The sequence below is a fragment of the Dipodomys ordii genome, unplaced genomic scaffold (assembly GCF_000151885.1).
Source record: "Dipodomys ordii isolate 6190 unplaced genomic scaffold, Dord_2.0 Scaffold23, whole genome shotgun sequence".
Taxonomy (NCBI): domain Eukaryota; kingdom Metazoa; phylum Chordata; class Mammalia; order Rodentia; family Heteromyidae; genus Dipodomys; species Dipodomys ordii.
Genome location: NW_012267239.1, coordinates 12,151,618 through 12,169,982, shown reverse-complemented (window position 1 = coordinate 12,169,982; position 18,365 = coordinate 12,151,618). Strand labels below are relative to the sequence as shown.

General features: G+C 50.1%; 1 protein-coding gene across 1 annotated transcript in view; it reads right to left on the bottom strand.

The window, feature by feature from the left end:
- The window catches only part of Ryr3 (ryanodine receptor 3), a 273,574-nt gene that overhangs the window by 186,105 nt on the left and 69,104 nt on the right, over positions 1-18,365 (bottom strand). The window contains exons 10-16 of the mRNA XM_013014307.1: positions 14,855-15,028; positions 12,189-12,310; positions 8,351-8,522; positions 6,999-7,134; positions 6,260-6,355; positions 4,394-4,512; positions 202-335 (exon numbers count right to left, since the gene is read on the bottom strand). Of these exons, the coding sequence (XP_012869761.1) occupies positions 202-335; positions 4,394-4,512; positions 6,260-6,355; positions 6,999-7,134; positions 8,351-8,522; positions 12,189-12,310; positions 14,855-15,028 (953 nt within the window). The remainder of the gene's footprint in view (positions 1-201; positions 336-4,393; positions 4,513-6,259; positions 6,356-6,998; positions 7,135-8,350; positions 8,523-12,188; positions 12,311-14,854; positions 15,029-18,365) is intronic.

Below are 18,365 nucleotides of genomic sequence, written 5' to 3'. Positions count from 1 at the left end.
AGTAGCGCAGGGGTAAACCGTCCATGGGTGTGGATGATGGTAGCGCAGGGGTAAACCGTCCGCGGGTGTGGATGACAGTAGCGCAGGGGTAAACCGTCCATGGGTGTGGATGACAGTAGCACAGGGGGACTGTCCATGGGTGTGGATGACAGTAGCGCAGGGGTAAACCGTCCGCGTGTGCGGATGACAGTAGCGGCCTACCTGGTCACGTCATTGATCAGCCGCGTCTGCAGGAGCAGGTTTCTCTGGGGCAGTAAGTTGTCACAGATCAGGTTCTGGTTGGCTCTCATGGCAACCCCGTTGCAGAGACAGAGGGAGCACAGGACATCCAGAACCTGTAGCAGAACATACCGGACACACCTCAGGCCTTCAGGAGGGCGCCGTGGGCAGGCCCCGACCGCCGGGGACAGAGGCAGCGGGGTGAGACCGGAGGGTGGGGGATGGGTCAGGGACAGGGCAGCCTCACCTGCTGCCTCCCACGGGAAGCGAGTCTGCGCTCCCATCCCCCCCCCACTCCACATGCTACCTGCATGCTGTCATTGTTCTCCGGCAGCCGGCAGGAGCCTAGACCCGGAAGGCGCAGTGTGGAGCGGGGCCGTCTGAGGATTCCCCAAAAGCTCCGTCCTCTAGCCCAGCCCCGACTGCCCGGCAGATGGAGGTGACCCTGTTCCCCGACAGCTCCGTCCTCTAGGCCAGCCCCGGCAGATGGGGGTGACCCTGTGGTGCAGGAACCCCCGCTTCCCTTCACCACGGTCCCTGCATGCAAAAGGCTCACTACGTTCAGTGAGGGCTCCCAAGCCTGCGGCGATACTTCAGAACACACAAGATGCCCTTAGATTCTGGGAAGTCGGTATTCAAAACGGGAGGCCCGTGAACCCGAGAGCCTTGTCACCTCTCCGTGCCCCTTTCCAGTTGTCTGGGATGGAGGGCAGTCCTGGCCACCACCTCCCGCCCTGCCCCGTGCGTCACATGCTCTGTCCTTCAGATGTTCTGTTGGCACAGTGGCACAGGCCAGGTGCTGGTCCTCTCTCCCCCAGAGGGAGGAAGGCCCCAGCAGGAGTCAGTAAACAACAGCGGTGTGTCCAGGCCGGCCGGCGCGTGGCCCGGGGGGAGCCGCTGAGCGTCAGTCTTTCAAAGCGGCCACCAAAGACTCAGGGCTTACTGGGGTAGCTTTAGGGTGCTGATGGCATTTGTGTCCATGGTTCTCACAAAGTGATTTCCTACCCGACTCCCTGAGTGTCAACTTCATTCCAGATAAATGCAAAGCACGTTTACGGGAGAAGCAGCGAAGAGCCCCATAGCTGTGTGATGAAGAGCTCCTGCCACGAACACCCCACGAACGGTATCGACTGCGGAGATCTGAAATCTGGAGGGTCATCTCTCACTCTGTGGCGGGAAATTAAGTGCATTTCATCTGGCCTTTTGCACATTTTCCTGTTTTGCCTGGAAGTGACAGCCACGGGAGCTTCACTGTCACCACCAGGAGAAACGCAGAGCTAATCCCCACACAACAGGACAAGAGCAGGGAAAGCGTTGCCCAAAACACCCACCCGAACAGAGTGGCGCCTCACCCAAGCCAGCAGCACGGACTCACAGCTGACGCGTTAAAAGGCATTCCTTTGGGAAAACCAGGGAACTCGTTTTGTCACTTTTGTAAGAAAGAAAAAAAACACACAGGATGCAGAGTGTGGGGGAGGAGTAGCCCAGAGACGCCGAGGGTCCCCAGGCCAGCTCAGCAGCCTCTGGGAAGGCCGGTGGACAGGCAGGCTCTGCGGTGACCCCACCCGGAGGAAACCTTCCCCGGAGCCCACAAGGACGGACGGACGCACTCCACGGGGTCACGGCCCAGGGGACGCTGGCGAAGGTGATGTGCATCACTTCTCGGCAGTTCTAGGAGCGCTTGCTTTTCATACCCCTCCCGCCTTCATCGCAGGGCCATCTCTGAATTCTCTGTGGCGCGCTCCCAGGCTATGTAAGGCAGACACTCACACACTGGTCATGACGCGGGGTTTCCACTCCAAGGAGTTCTGCATTTCAGTCATTATAAGAACAAAATAACATACATCCGCAGGATAGCCGGTCTCCAGACTTCAGCGTGAGAAACACTGGGAAGGTGACGTTTCTGGTGGAGCCTGCCATCACTGAGCCATTTGGCCCCTGGGAACTTTCTTAACGTCAAGGGTCCCTTATCTGGTCGTCTTCTGTCTCCGCTGAGTGGGAACAATGAGGATGCTGCTTCGGAGGGGCTGCACGTGAACACCGGGAGCGGCACCCAGAAGAGGCTAAGACCAACGCCAGCCATCAGCATCCCTGCCTCTGGCAAATGGCTTCTGATGCCGTTCAGTGTCTCTAGAGTCCTGTGCATTTTGAGTCATTATCTTCATGGAAACTAAGCGGATGGGTCAGAATTTCCTGAAAATCTGGGGCTACAGACCATACAGCAGCTTGTATAGCAAAATGGTTCCTTGACGTATCTGTTTTTGCTTTTTAAAAGTATTTATTATTATCACTATTACTATTATCATCTATACGTTGTTGTACAAAAAAGTTCAATTCAACATGATCCTTGACATTTTCTATGCAAAGGTGAAGTACTGGGGCCAAGCCTGGCCTGTACTCAGCACATTTTTCTGCAAAATGAACAGAAGATGACTTGGTCCGGGTCTTCTCTTTGAAAATACATCAGTACAGTTGATTAATCTCTACAAGATGGTGGGAATTCATAGCAAAGCCAAACTGGTTCAACTGTCAAACTTTATTCAGGAGTGCCTTTATTCTAGAGGAATAAAAGGACTTTTACTGCCGGGTGCCAGTGGCTCACGCCTGTCATCCTAACTACTCAGAAGGCGGAGATCTGAGGATCGCGGTTCAAAGCCAGCCCGGGCAGGAACGTCTGTGAGACTCTTATCTCCAATTAACCACTAGAGAACCAGAAGTGGCGCTGTGGCTCAAGCGGTAGAGCGCTCACCTTGAGCTGAAGAGCTGAGGGACAGCGCCCAGGCCCAGAGTTCAAGCCCCACGACCGACAGAAAAAAGAAAAAAAGGCCTTTTACTGGCCCACCTGGGTAAGTTGGCTAATCAAGCATTGCTTTCCTCTAGCTAACGAGGCCTCGGCGCGCTCAGAAGTTGTTCCAGCAGCAATGAGGATGGGACTGGACAGACTAGCAGTTAACTTGCCACCAAGTCACACCCGTTCAATGGTTTCCACGGCTACAAGAAGCCCTTAGAAGCTGGGTAGCTATGAAGTGTGCTGGGCAGCATCACAGAGAAGGCTCTGGAATAACACATCAAGACCTACCCTTCTTCAAAGGGTCTCTCTAACATCCGTACATGGACCGTGGCTAGTACCATGTGCTTCTTGTGGGATTATCCATCATTTCAACTGTATTTTTCAGACAGGGAAACATGTAATGGAACAGAGCAAACTGAGACTGAGGCTGGGGTCAGGCCTGCTTTTGATTTACCACATTTGAGAAAGCAATTACAGACCCCACCTATTTCTTTCTCTTCTTGGCCAAGCAACGTCACAGATGCTAAGGACCGTGGCTTTGCTGCTCTCTGTGGAGGCTGCATGTGGTGTAGTCGGTACTCTACAAGGCTCCTTCTCCGGGACTCGTTGACCGTGGGTCCAGCACGCAGCGTCGTTCACAGTCTGCAGAAGCACAGCTGCTGTCCCACATGCCCCGCCTTGCCGCGGTCCGTGGACCGGACACCCCGCCCTCTGAGAACCTTCCTGACTGCTTACAGCAGCCTCCACCTGTGCTGAGGATCTGAAGGTCAGGATGGAAAAACACGTCGTGGATTTCTTCCCACAGATCCTTGTTTCTTAGCAGTAGGATTTCACGGCGATAATGAAACTATAAGAGACCTAAAAATACTGATACAGCACCCCCTCTTTGTGGAATGTTCTGGTTTTACTGATGAAATAATAGACTCAGAGTCTCACGGAAGTGTGTATCAAATGAAAAGTTGGCGTCTTTGGTCCCGTTTGATAATGCTGAGGGGTCTTTTGTTTTGTTTTGTTTTCTTACCTTTGCTTGGTTTGACTCATTAAAATGAGTTTCATTTAACCGCAAGGCTTGCTGTTTTAAATCTGATTTTTGCATATCTGCTCTGCATAGCTGAGGAAGACGGATTTCCTGAGGTGGGAACTGTCTTGTGGCCCTGGTGTCGGGGGCGCAGCGGAGTGACCGATCGCGAGCTCTGCGTTAAGGTAATGACAGTGGACACAGCTTGGAAGCCAGTGGGCACACAGGACACCATCTCAGACCTGACAGGGCTGTCCTGGAGCGTGTTTATAGGCAAAGAAGGTCTTTTGGAACAAATCCTCAGGCCCTGGGTGTCATACGGGAAGTATCAGGGAGGGAAAGGCAAGGAAAACAGCCATACCCACCTTGTGGTTCCGACCATGTTTATCCAACAGGGAGATGATGGACTTGATGTGTCCTTCAGCTATCAGATTTAAGGCTTCCGGGCTTTCGATCAAAATGCAGTGCAAGACCTCCAAGATACCTACGTGAGTAACACAAAGATCATTGGGACGTTAAATCACCTGCAGAACTGACCATCACTAGAAACCCAGGGGGGACGCCATTATCCCGAGGGGACAATGCTAGAGGAGAGACGCAAGCATCATCTCAGGCAGACTTCGGGAGCCCTGAGGGCTAGTCTATAATTTAGAGTTAATTCAATACTATCTCTCTTTGTCTGTTAAAACACACAGAAGGGCTCAGAGCTGGTGGCTCCTAACTGCAATCCAAGCGGCTCAGGAGGCTGGGATCTGAGGACTGCAGTTCAAACCCAGCCCAGACATGGAAGTCTGTGAGACTCTAACAAACTCTAACCAACTAAAAAGCACAGGGACAGTGGCCAGGTCCTGAGCTTAAGCCCCAGAACCAGAAATGTGCACGTGCGCATACCCACACACACCCCCCAACGGCCTCCCCCCCAATTATATATTCTATACCGTGCTGGTCTCTGGGCTTGAACACGGCCTGGGTGCTGTCCCTGAACTTGAGTCATAGCTCCACAGCTGTCTGTGTGGTTTACTGGAGTTATGAGTTTTATATACTTTCCTTTCCAGGCTGGCTTTGAACTATGATTCTTAGATCTCGGCCTCCGGAGTAGCTAGGGTAACAGGTGATAACAGGCATCTAGCAAAGAAAACAACTCTATTCTTTTTAAATCAGGCTTTGTATAACTGATCTTGGAATATAGTGTACAAGGAGAGCAGGAAAGACATGGAGAGGCGGGTGCTCCTGGCCCGTGTGTGTGGATGCGCTCGCGCTCTGTCTCTGAGGAACGCTGTGTGTGGATGCGCCCGCTCTCTGTCTCTGTCTCTGTGGAACGCTGTGTGTGGATGCGCCCTCTCTCTGCCTCTACCTCTGAGGAACGCACCCACACTTCTCCACCCTGCAGGATGCCCACACCTGTCACGAGCGTCGTCCTTCGGAGGCCAATGGCTGATCCCTGACAACAATGAGCACAGTGTCTCCACTTCTCTGCGTCATCAAGACGGTTTTGACGTTACGTGAAGGGGATCTGGGTAAGTGAGAATCATTGTCTCTTGTTCCATATTTGCCCTTGAACTTTGCTTCTAACTGAATGATGAATACCAGGGGCACCAAGGAGTCACCAGGAGTCTGGGATTCCTAGGTAGGGGTTTGTAAAGGGCTCAGGGGGTGAAGAGGAAGGTTCAACCTGCGGACGGGAAGAAACACCGAGAATGGGGTGAGGGAAGGGGAGTAATGGTGAAGCGCAGCGCATTGTGTTGTAAGAGACTCCTGAAGGCTTCTAGGTAACAAGGCAGCAGAGGAGATGGAGAAGGAGAACAGAAGGCCCATTGGATTGAGGTACACCATACGCACGTGTGAAAGGTCATGGTGAAATCCTTTGCGTGATTCACAGACACTAAAAATAAGTGGTAGGAAAGCAAGACAGGGTGTCAGGGGAGAGGGGAGTCAATCAGAGGAGGCGAACAGCAGTGGAGATGCGTCAGTGAGGGCAGGGATGCGGGGGACTTGGTCAGGACGCGCTGTGCGCAGGTAGGAATGTCACAATGAGACCCTCGCGCAATTCACTTATGCCAGTGCAAATGCAAAGACAAGACCTGCAGGGTCAGAGTTTGAGCTGTCAGCAAAGAACGCGTCAGGGAGCCCGGAACTTTCTCTTTGTTGCAGCAATGGTTTGCGAATTATTGGCAGTCTGCTGGAAGATTCAAAACACACTTTGCTCGTTATCGTGCTCTGTCAATTCTCACCTGAGGAAGATTCCAGCCTGTCCAGTTTGCTGATGAGCCAGTCGAGGTTGGTGGAGAACTGTGCACAGTTGTTTCTGTTCCCACGAATGAGAGCGGCTGCAAACGAGTGGAGGTTTGAGGGTGTTGGGCCAGGACACGATGCGGGAGAGGGCAGGGGAGGCTGCCCAGTCCCCGGGGCGGCCCGGGCTGCCTGCCTTCCAGAGACAGGTCAAGGGGGGAAAACACCTGCTAATCCACTCACAGGACATCTGCCTGGCCACGAGTGAAGAATACATCCCCTTGGGATGTCTTCTTAAGTCTTGCTAGAAAAGATGGTGCAGGATGTCTATGTCTTGCCTTTCTCTATTCTACGATGATAAAATAAGCAACAGGCTATGACTCCCAAGTGGACTTGCAGAAGGGCCAGGCGTAGGAGCGCAGCAACCCTCACAGTCTAACGGATTGTTCTGAGAAGACGTTAGAACTGGAAGGCTCTGTAAAGAGGCTTTACCCTCGCTCCCTCAGGAGCTGAGGGTCAGAAAGTATTGGTGTTAAAGAGTTTCACACGTAGTTTTGGTAAAAGTGGTCACCATCTACTACTTGCTGCTGACTTCTGCTCTAACCTGGAAAGTGTAGTCAGCTGCGGACTAGCTCGGGTGAATGGCGGGCTAGTCAGATGGCTGGAGGGTACTGTGGGTTGGCAGGTGGCCCCCCAAGCCCTCCGAAAGCATGCTGGGGAAGAGGGCTGCGCTGTGCTCACCTAGCAGCTTGTACAGGAGGTTTAGCACTTCTTTCCAAGCCAGGCTGCTCTCTTCCCTTGCGAGTCCTGCAAAGTGTGCCACGCTGTTGTAGACATTCAAGCGGTCGATGCAATTCAACACGAGGGCCAACATTCCCTGAGGAGGAGAGTTGAGGAAAGGTCAATGTTCTTGATGAAGATGCTGGCCTGACTTCCCTCTGTTTTCCCCCTCCACTTGCTTCAGTGTTAAAATGCAAATAGGTGTTCCTGGTGCCAGCTGAATTCTTCTTCCCCCAAAGAGACAAACTACCCATCGTTATGCCCCAGAGACCTGCGCAGCACAGGCTGGGGGGCGAGTCAGCGTCCCTTCGGGCAGGGGTGCGCTCCGCACCGCGTTTCACGTGATCTGAGGAGCCCGACGCGTCCCAAACCTTGCTTTCCATCTGCCATGAAGAAATCCTGACTCACCCACCAACAGCTCTGGATAGAATACCACTCTTTCTCTTAAATCACTAGTAAGTTCAAGAAACTGCATTCAAATGCAAAGGACAACTGTTCTTTGTTCCTCCTCCCCAGAGAAAATAAAACCTGGCCACTCCTTAGGCAACGTCCGCCAGCTGTGTTATCCCACGCCTACCAAGGCTTGGCGCGCAGAGGAAGCACTCCCAACCGCCCCGTGCGAAAGCACAGCGTGCTGGAGCATCCGCCTCGCTTAGACCGGAGACTGAGCCGGGAAGGGATGTCCCACACGGGAGCTTCGCCTCGCCCCAGGCATGAAGGGTGCAGGTGTCAACCACCGTGTGTGAGCACCAGGTCTGGAGAGGGCTCGTCACACATCCCAGGTCCCACAGCGCCCGGAGTGGCGCTGGAACTGGGCTCCAGTTGATGTTTTCCCAGGCAAGCTCTAACACCAGACCTCAGTGTGCCCGAACCTTTCACACCAGGGCTCAGACATTTCCAGTACGGCAGGGGGGTAGGTATTTGTATCCTTCAAACAGATTTTCTAGAGATCACAGCCAATGCTGCGCCAGGACAGCTAATTTGCTGGCATGTATTTGGGGCACACACGTGGCCCGGAAGCGTTAACACTCCACCGGTATGGAGGAGTGAGAATGTGGAGGAGAGGGTGAACGCTTCCAAGTGTGCTGTGTCCATGTGTGGAAACACTGTCTTCATATGACAAACGTATGCTTGCTCAAACACAGATACATACGTGTGCCAGCCCTGGCCCGTGTCGTCAGGGGCAGTGGGAGGGATCATCCAGCCCCCCCCTCCCCGTGCCCGGGCTCGCTCATCCACATCGGCATCTGCAGACGAGGCTCAGGCTATGCTGGCTCTGTACGCGCCTTCGCCCTCCCTTTGCTCCGACTTACCTCTTCTTTGAAGAGGTTCTGTCTGTTTTTGAGGGAGCGAAGCTTGTTCTGCTTCTCTTCGTGCCGAAGCCCCTCCTCCGGAGGCTCGAAGTAGGCAATCAAGTCCTGTAAGGTCTGCAGGACCTCCTCTACCGGCAGGGCGATGGCGGCGGCGGCCGTGCGGTTATTTCCACTGAACACCAGGAGGAGGCGTGGCTCAGGATGGGGCCACGGCAGGCCGGCCCTGCCCCTTCCCACAAGCCTCACCCTGAACACAGGGTGTCAGCCCGCATGGAGTAGCCGAGGCCAAGACGCAGACGCAGCCTTAAAGCCATTTCAGAAACACAGGGAAGCAATGATAACATTGGCTAAAGTTTCTGCCATCTCTAGCATTTCCCATTAAGTAGGTGTTTTCTACTGTCTAATGGCGACCTCCCTGCCATCTGTCCACCCAGCCAGGGTCGTCACGACGGTAACGTGTATGTGAAGCACACGGACCTCTGTCACACTCACCTTGTAAACCAAACATTTATAAGATGACAGCTTCTTGGGACAGATTAAACGTCAGGCCGGGTTTCTATCCCTGGTCACCTCCCGTGATCGTTACCAGTGTCTCCTGACTGTGCCCAAAGGTCTGCGCGTGGTGGTCTCTTCTCCCTGTGTTCGTGATCTCTATCACTGTCTCTGACTCTGTCCCCAAAGGTCTGCGTGTGGTGTTCTCTTCTTGTGTTCAGTGTGTGTATGCAGAGTCCCATTTACTCTTACTTTACTTTTCCCTCATCAGTCTATCAAAACCTCTCCCCCTGACTCCATTTGTTGTTGTTGTTTTGCCGGTCATAGGGCTTGAACTGTGGGCCTGGATGCTGACCCTGAGATTCTTTTTGTTCTAGGCTAGTGTTCTACCACTTGAGCCACAGCACCACTTTTGGCTTGAGTGGTTTATTGGAGATAAGAGTCTCATGGACTTTCTTGCCTGGGCCGGCTTTGAACCGTGATCCTCGGATCTCAGCCTCCTGAGCAGCTGGGATGACAGGCGTGAGCCACGGGTGCCTGGCAGGTCTATTTCTTTTATGTGCGCATCTTCCTACTCCAGTTAATCTGTCCTATCCCTGCCTCTCTGCTGCGGTATTCCTAGCCTCTGTGAATCTCTGTGTCTTAGAATTCTTTTTCAGGTTTAATTTACCAAAACCTTTGTAATGACATCCTTTTAACAGAGATCAGAAAACTCCCGTAAGTAACCAAATGAACCTTCATTTTCCCATCCAATGGAGGGTACACCCATGGATTTCTTAAGAGAACAAAGAAGGGGAGGAAAAAAGGTCCCAGTCTTGTGGAATTCTGGAGCCACGGGGAATTGTATGGATATGCAAATAACAACTTACGTGTTTGGTGCACATACAGGGCAGTTGGTTTGTCAACTGCTCTTTTATTTTTATTTGGACACAAGCTTAGAAAAGGTAGTTTCTATGCTTTAGCACAAATACTAAATCAGCTCTGCAGATAGTCAAGGAATACGGTAATAAATGTAATTTGTTTTTATAACAGCAAACCATTTGATGGAGGAATTTTTAGTTCAAAAGAGCAGAAACTGAAGTTCACCGAGTTTTCAGGGTAACTCTCCCCAGTGAGCCTCAGAGCCAGGATATGAACTAGTTTTTCTCTACCTTTTAACACTTTACCTTTTCTTTTCTCTTCCATTCTAGAACTGGGGCTTGAATACAGGGTCTGGCGCAGTCTCTATTTCCTTGAGCTCCACTTCTAACTTTTTTACTATTTAATTGGAGATAAGAGTTTCACAGACTTTCCTGCCTCGGCTGGATTCAGATGGTCACCTTCAGATCTCAGCCTCCCGAGTAGACAGGATTATGGATGTGAACTGCTGGCGCCTGGCTAGCTCACATATCTTAACGTTAGATGGATTCTCTCTTCTGAATGCCCAGGGTAGACTATAATGCATACACTAGGCATCCTGAGAAAGCTCTTCATGACCTGGTCCCAGGCGCCGCTCTAGCCTTGTCCGAGTGCCTCCTTCCACATCCCAGGCGCCGCTCTAGCCTTGTCCGAGTACCTCCTTCCACACCGGTACCGGATGAGTCCTAGCTATCCCTGACTGTATGGTGGAATCTCCACACCCTGTGACCTGCCGTTTTCTTTTCTTGAAGATCGTCCTTGTCTCTGCTCAGCCCTGCGCTGTCCCCAGGCTCAACAAGGAGCCATTTCTCCTGGGAAATGTTCTTTGTTTCCCCTGGAATAGCTTAAGGGTCCTCTTGTGTTTCCATCAAGCTTTTGGCTATGGCCACTGCAGCCCTGCTTACTGTATTTACAGTAACTTTTTTTTTTTTTTTGGTTGGTTGTGGGGCCTGAACTCTGGGCCTGGGCGTCGTCCCTCAGCTCTTCAGCACAAGGCAAGCGCTCTACCACTTGAGCCACAGCGCCACTTCTGGTTTTCTGGTGGTTTAGTGGAGATAAGAGTTTCATGGACTTTCTTGCCTGGGCTGGTTTTGAACCGCGATCCTCAGATCTCCGCCTCCTGAGTAGCTAGGATGACAGGCGTGAGCCACCGGCGCCCGGCTGGTAACTTTCATTTTGTACCAAAAAGTTTCCAAGTTCCTTCCATGAGGGCAAACCAACTAGGTCTGCAAGCTCTTTACAGTCAGAGCTGCACCACTCCTCCATCGGAGTTCAGCTTCTAGGTGTACCTGACACACGGTATGTTCTCAGAATGTGCTTGAGAACCTGCCTACCCGGGATATCACTGGACCTGGAGACAGTGGAGGGAAGGTGCAGCCTGGCTTCTGGTTGACTTGCCATGTATTCCCTTTGCAAGAGAGAGTGGATCTAACAAGGAGCCGAGTTTAAGCTCTTTACTCCAAGTTAATGGCTTTTTAAACTTTATCACACCTGGGCAACCCATGAGGGGCCTATAAAAATGCGATCATGGTATCTCAGGCCCAGGATGTCTCTTCAGTATGTCTTGGGTGAAACCTGGCCGTGTGCAGTTTTAATAAGTTCGCAAGGGATACCGTGTGCTGGCCCACTACACATTTTAAGAACACGAGGGATACACTAAAGCAACTAACGAGAGAAGGAATCTGAGTCCCAGGAACTGCGCTATCTATTTTCCCAGAACCACCTGTCTATATTACTAATGGAAATAAGAGCCAAGGTTTATTCTGCACAATAACAGTGTAGCCTACACCGTGATTAAGACTGCAGCATTTCAACTGCAAAAAACTTCTAATTTCGTGCCAGTTCATATATACAATATATACCTCCTTGGAGCCTCAAGGTTGAGACCGGCTTGGCTGTTTCCAACAGAAACGTCATAGTAAGCGATGGAAACAAGGCTGGGCTGTGTTTTGGCAACAGGATTAGGCTGGAGGGGTCATCAGCCAAGCGGGCGGCTCAGCTGCTTTTCCCAGTTAAACACCGGGAACCGCCAAGGAACAGGCCAGAAACAGTGACCTAAGGCTTCCACTGTGTATCCAACTTCACCCAGACCATTGCAACACCTGAGTGCGATACAGAAACCCCTTCTAAGCCCTTCTAAGTGAGCTGTCTATGCTTTCCTGTGTACACATGAATACAGAGGGACGTAACGAACTTGAGTTTCAAGACCTCCGCCACTGATAGCACCATCTATAACCCATCTAATGGGGCGTGGGTGTGCGCTGGGCACAGAGAAGCTGGTACGAGATCAGCCACGCGGGAATTAAATTTCAGTCCCCAGCCCTCTCTGGTGAAATTCTTTGCTGGTGTTCAGTTATTTCTGGAAAGCACTCAAGAGTATCAAAACAAAGTGGACAAGGGTTGGAAGGCCAGGAGGAGAAAGGGCAAGCAAAGGAAGGTGCTAGCGTACCTGAGACACTGGCTGAATAAGGCCGTTGTGTTCCGGATGATCCGGGCAGCCCGGGACTCCTCACGCTGGCATCTCTGCAGCGTCAGCCCGTCGTCCATGTGGCCTTCCTGGTGGAGGATAACCTACCCCAGGCAGGAAGGCAGGTCCAAGTTATACATCACGCCGCCGCTTCCCACACCAAGCCCCCGCCACCCTGCGAAGGGGACATCGACCAAGTTATTTCACTCTGTGTCCCACGGCTGCCACACGAATCACTCCTGAGACACGCTTCTGATGAAAATGCCATCTATGTGTCATCACGGCGCCAGCTACCGTCAGTTCCTTGGACCCAGATGGCCAATTTGAAGGGCTAACAACTTCCTTATGATAGATTTTTCTCCTAAGATGAACACACAGCCTCATCTCCAGAGATGGAAAAAGTCACTCTGTCCAGAGCCTTTGCTCCAGATACATGTCAGGAAGGAACAATTTAAAGCAAACTCCTGGGAGAAGGTTTGGACTGCTCTACCAAGGGACAAGTTCTCTGGGTTAGTTAACTCTAAGACAGCAGAACACAGCCCCAAACAGTAACTTAATGGGACTTAAACCACAGGCTCTGGCATCGCTGGCAATTTCAGTCTTGCTGTGCTATTTCTTCGCTGTGTGACTTTGGACGAGTTACTTAACCTCTCCTTGCTTCACCTTCACTAGTTCCAACTGGACGTATGTTAGAGAACTGTCTGGATGTTTAGATGAGCCATTGCTTCAGTGGTTCCTGGATGTAAGAGGTGCTGGAGGAACGTTGAGGAGAGGAGGCGGTGTGTTAGTCCCTTTGAACAGTTATCAAGAAGCTAAGTTATTATGGACCGCTGAGGAGAGGATAACACAGCTCTGGAGTGGAATGAAGGTCATTCCCTTTAAACGGTCAAGCATCGACACTGGGCCCCGTCAAAGCCTGACTCACGCTCCCGGGCACGGTCTCTCCTCGGTGGAAGTGAGCTGCGTCCAGTTGTAGATCTATGCATCAATATCTTCTAACCACATGGTGCCAGAAGACACCTTCAGAAAGGGATGTGGGGTTTCTCTCAGGGTTAGCATGAAGAAGCTTTCTCATTTCATTCTCATGTTTTGAAAGCATGTCTGATATAACGAATTCACACGGAAGTACAATGTAGGCTGCAGAAGCTCGGGGGTGCGTTCCCATCTTTCAGCTTGAAGCATGAGCAAAGAGGGCTTCACAACTGTTAGAAAACATGACATCTAGCACTCTACTGCCACTATGTATACTTCAAACAGCACAGATGACGATTATGGTTTAGATATGAAGCACTGCTCCAAAAGGCTCAAGTGTTGAACTAGTTTCCAGGTAGCTGGAGGAAGCCGATCACCCCAGGTGTGTCCTTGGGGTCTACATCTTACCCCAAGCACTTCCTGTATTCTTTCTCTGCTTCCCGTCCACTCTGAGCTAAAGAAGCCTCTTCATGACCTGCCCCTGCTGCTCTGATGCTCTGCCTCTGTTCCATGGACTGAACCCTTTGAAACCACGGACCACAAGTTTTCAGCGTTTAGGTTGATCTTTAGGGCAGTACAGTCACGGCTGTGCTCACATAACAAACACACTGACAGTAAGTATGATCGGTCTCTCCAGCATGGCAGAGAGAATCCAGGACCTCATTCCCTCTTCTGTAAATCAGAAAAATTGTGGTGAGTTCACCGTGGCATACTGATATTCTGAGTGTCCTTGTTGTTGAAACCTTCCATGATTGGTGGTTGTTTGCTTGCTCAGGTTTGTATTTTTCCCATCCTTTTTAGTTGATTTCAGAAGAAAGGTTGGGCTACTCTGTGGACCCTCTCCGTCTATTTTCTACCTCTTCTTCCTGAATTTATTTTCCCTTGTATGGATATTTTCCTGCTATTTTTTGCTTTACACAAAGGGAACATAAGACTTCATGGTTTGCCCCCAAATGAATGCTGTTCTTTCTTGCAGTGGAAACCTTCAGAGGAACGATTTCACCTCTACGTTAGGCTGTTACACCTACACCACACACACAGGCCCTTCTAGACCCATGTTCTTGGATTCCTTGACTTTCCCACCCCATATTTTGAAAGCATTTTCCAAGCGAAAGAAAAGAGGATGATGAGCTCTTGGCATCCATTCTCTGGCTCCTATCGAAAGAAACAATGTTGCCTCCTGGCAAGGAGACGCTGCCGGACCCAGGCTAGCATTCCCCGGGCAGAACGCGGTGGGTCACACAGCCCGGACGAGTCTCTGAGGACTCAGGGTCAACTCACACAATGGTTCCTGTGGGCTGGTTAGTATGCAAGCCCCATTTTCTCTATAGAGGTTCTGTTCAGTGTCCACATTACGAAATTGCATAATAACTCCACTATCCACTTAAATGAAGGGACAATGATGTGGATAATCCCAAAATGGTGACACTACTAAGTCACTGAGATCAGGGATGAATTAAACCAATTCAACCTCTCCTCACAGGCAGACTGTTCTTTTAAACCTCGAAAGTGAAATCAAAGTAACCAAATGAGACTGAAGTATAGAGAAACTTCATATACACCACGACTCTTGCCAATAGTAGGCTGCATCTACCCACAGCCATGCACGTCTACCTGGTCCTCAGATTAACTTCTGAGCCCAGAGCAAGGAACTAGAGACAGATCTGACACGTCACCTTTCTCTTCAGAGGTCCTAGGCGGGAGGTTTTGGCGTCTTGTGCTTTGTAGGTGACCCACAGGCCACTAGCCACATGCTGGACAAAGCAGACAGAATCCCCGTACTTGATTTCTGGAATCCCCATGCCTTCCATATCGCGCTTGTGACTGGAATCCAGTTTCTCCTTGATCTCCTATTCCACACAAAGAAAGAAACACAGGCATGCCTGATTAAATAGAAATTTAGCACACAAATCATCTGTGCAGTATTCCGTAAGCCAAGATGTGATTACCAAAATAATCACGATGTACTTATCCAAGCCCACATTTTAGGAAGGCTTGCTTTTCTCATCAGCTGTTAACTTTAAAATGAATGGACTTCAAGGTTTTGCCACTTCAGTGATTATTTAAATCCTTGTGGAAAGAAGGCACTTGGACGGCTTTCTGTCTTGTTATTGTTTTATAGATTTCTTCATTATATTTTTGACGTTTCTCATCCTAACAGATATCTTAGTATGGAACCCTACACTGGCCAATTAATGTATTTTCAGCAATTGATACGTTAAATAATATTAATGGCTATTTATCTTATGTGAATACTTGGACTCAGGTTATCAGACACATATGTACATGTGTGTACATACGTAATACACGCACATACACAAATAACTGTGCATATTTCTATGTTCTATCTATATCTACACACACATGCACACAGTCTGCTATGCTTTCCAATAACACAGCATCTCACCAACCAGTCTCCTCGGACTATTCTGTGGTTTGGATCTCAAACACCCGCCCCGGGTATGTGTTTAGGACGTGGTTGCTGGTCTCTGGTCCTACATGGAGGTGGTGGGAACCTTCAGAGTAGAGCCTGAAGGGAAGAGGTCATGGGGGATGTGTGGTAAAGGTCACACCGGAGCCAGCCCCTCTTGTCACCTGGCTGCCGGGAGTCACAATCTTCCTTGGATATTAATGTGTGTTTCCTGCCAAGAAGCTTGGTCTCACCACAGGCCCGCACGCAATGAAGCCGGCATAGACCAGCACCTCTGAAACTGTGAAGGAAGACAACGCTTTTCCCTTTTAAATGCATCTGCTTCTCAAGCATTTTGTCACAATACTCAAGAAAGGCAGCTGCGGCCGCCGGTTCTGGTTAACAGGTTCATTCTTCAGCTGCCCCTATGTGACCGTTGTCCACTATGGAAAAGGGCACACTGTGAATTAGGCAGCTGTTGTCCCAGGAGCGGCTCCCTTCCCCGTCAGTCAGAGCCCTGGTGGTTTTACTCTGAATGGCTCTATTCTATTTCCATTGCTTTCTTACATCTCATGTTAACCTGCTCATCTGTAAAAGCCATTAACTCTGCAGTGTTGGGTTTGTTTTTTTCAGAAAAAAACATGGCATGCTGTTCCCACTGAGGTGGCCACATTCCTCTCATTCTTTTTTTTGGGTCCGGTCCTGGGGCCTGAACTCTGGGCCTGGGCGCTGTCCCTCAGCTCTTCAGCTCAAGGCTAGCGCTCTACCAGTTGAGCCACAGCGCCACTTCCAGTTTTTTCTGTTTATGTGATGCCCAGGGCCTCATGCATGCAAGGCAAGCGCTCTACCACTGAGCCACCTTCCCAGCCCTCCTCTCATTCTTAATGATGGAGCAATAGCAGTGCATGGATTGAGGCCCTACCATGCTCGTGCAGAGTGGTAGGTAGGTGCTTTTCAGGACCAAACCTTGGATGTGACTACTAACACTGTCCCAGTTCTACAGTTGAGAAAAGGAAGGGAGTAATTTGTCCAAGGTAACTTAAGGAATAATGTCAGCATTTAAATAAAGAATTCCAGATTGGGGCTGGGAAAATGGCTCAGTGGTAGAGTGCTTGCCTTGCATGCATGAGGCCCTGGGTTTGATTCCTCAGCACCACATAAGCAAAAAGAAAAAAAGCCGGAAGTGGCACTGTGGGTCAAGTGGTAGAGCGCTCGCCTTGAGCTGAAGAGCTGAGGGACAGCGCCCAGTCCCAGAGTTCAAGCCCCACGACCGACAAAACAAAACAAAACAAAATCCAGATTGCAGTTTATGCCTTTCCTGCTACTTTAACTTTTATTCATCACTCAAAACCCAGCTGCAATGTCATCTTCTCATTATATATTTCCCAGAATGGCCTCATTCCTATCCTGAGTGCTTAGTACATCATAATGTACACTTTCCTATCCTGAGCACTTAGTACATCATAATGTACACTTTTTTTGGGGGGGCAGGTTTTTGAATTCTAATACAGAGAATTCAACTTCCATATATATTCATTAAGAAATGTAAAATTCAAGCTCAACATGTGTTGCTTAAAGAACATACATGTATAGTGGAGGAAGTTTTTCTTTCATGCCTATTTTCTCTTTCAGTTCTTACTTCTTTCCTTCAGACTTTCATAAGAAAGTAAGTTACTTTACATACATTTTAAGAACCATTTAAATAAGGCTTTCCTGAAACAAATACCGAAGTCTGTTTTCGAGAGCCACTGAAATAAACAAATTGTCATTCTCGAGAACAGAAAGTCTCTGCGTTTTGCTTTACAAAACATCCCAGCTGCAATGGCCACTTCTAAGTTGTAAGAACAGCAACAACAAGAAAATCTGAGGGGCTGGGAAGGTGGCTCAGTGGTAGAGCGCTTGCCTTGCATGCCTGAGGCCCTGGGTTCGATTCCTCAGCACCACATAAGCAAAAAGAAAAAAAGCTGAAAGTGGCGCTGTGGCTCAAATGGTAGAGCGCTAACTTTGAGCTGAAGAGCTGAGGGACAGCGCCCAGGCCCAGAGTTCAAGTCCCATGACTGGACCCCACCCCCCAAAAAAATAAATCTGAGACCCAGGACCAAGTCAACCAGTGCTAAAGCAAGTCCACCCTCCCATACACATTATAACGATCAACAAGCAAGCAAGAGGCTGGAGCGGGAGAGCTTGATTTAGTTAGCAGTAGAGTATATATCACTGTTAATCTCCCACCACTCCGGGCCACCGGGGGAAGTGCGTAGACCCTCAGGACACAGGGCAACCAGGAGAAATGTGAAACATGGTGAGCAATAGCCTATCTTTTCAAACGCTAATCATTTCCCCACCTGCTGGCTTCATCATGCCAGTGTCACACTGAGACCCACGCGTCAGATCACAAACGAGCCCTTTGCTGCCATGTTGGCTGCTCCTGCTAGACTGAAAAGTCAAAACCAGATCTGGAGCTTGACATTTCACACATAACCTGCTTCAAACAAGTGCCAGATACTTTGCTTCTGTGTTACGGTTTCACAGGCAAGCTGTGTATCTTTATCTGCATCGGCTTTGCCTGTATTAGATGAGCAGATTTTCAGAGAAGAAACTTTTTACTTGGCCAAATATGTGTTGGAGGAATATTCCAATTCTCTGTCCACTGACAGCTGGAGGGAATCCTCAGATGCACGTCAGAAAGCCATGCCAGCATTTGGATTAGGTGATCAAGTCGCTAATCCCCAGACTGGTGTCATAAAGCCATGCCAGCATTTGGATTAGGTGATCAAGTC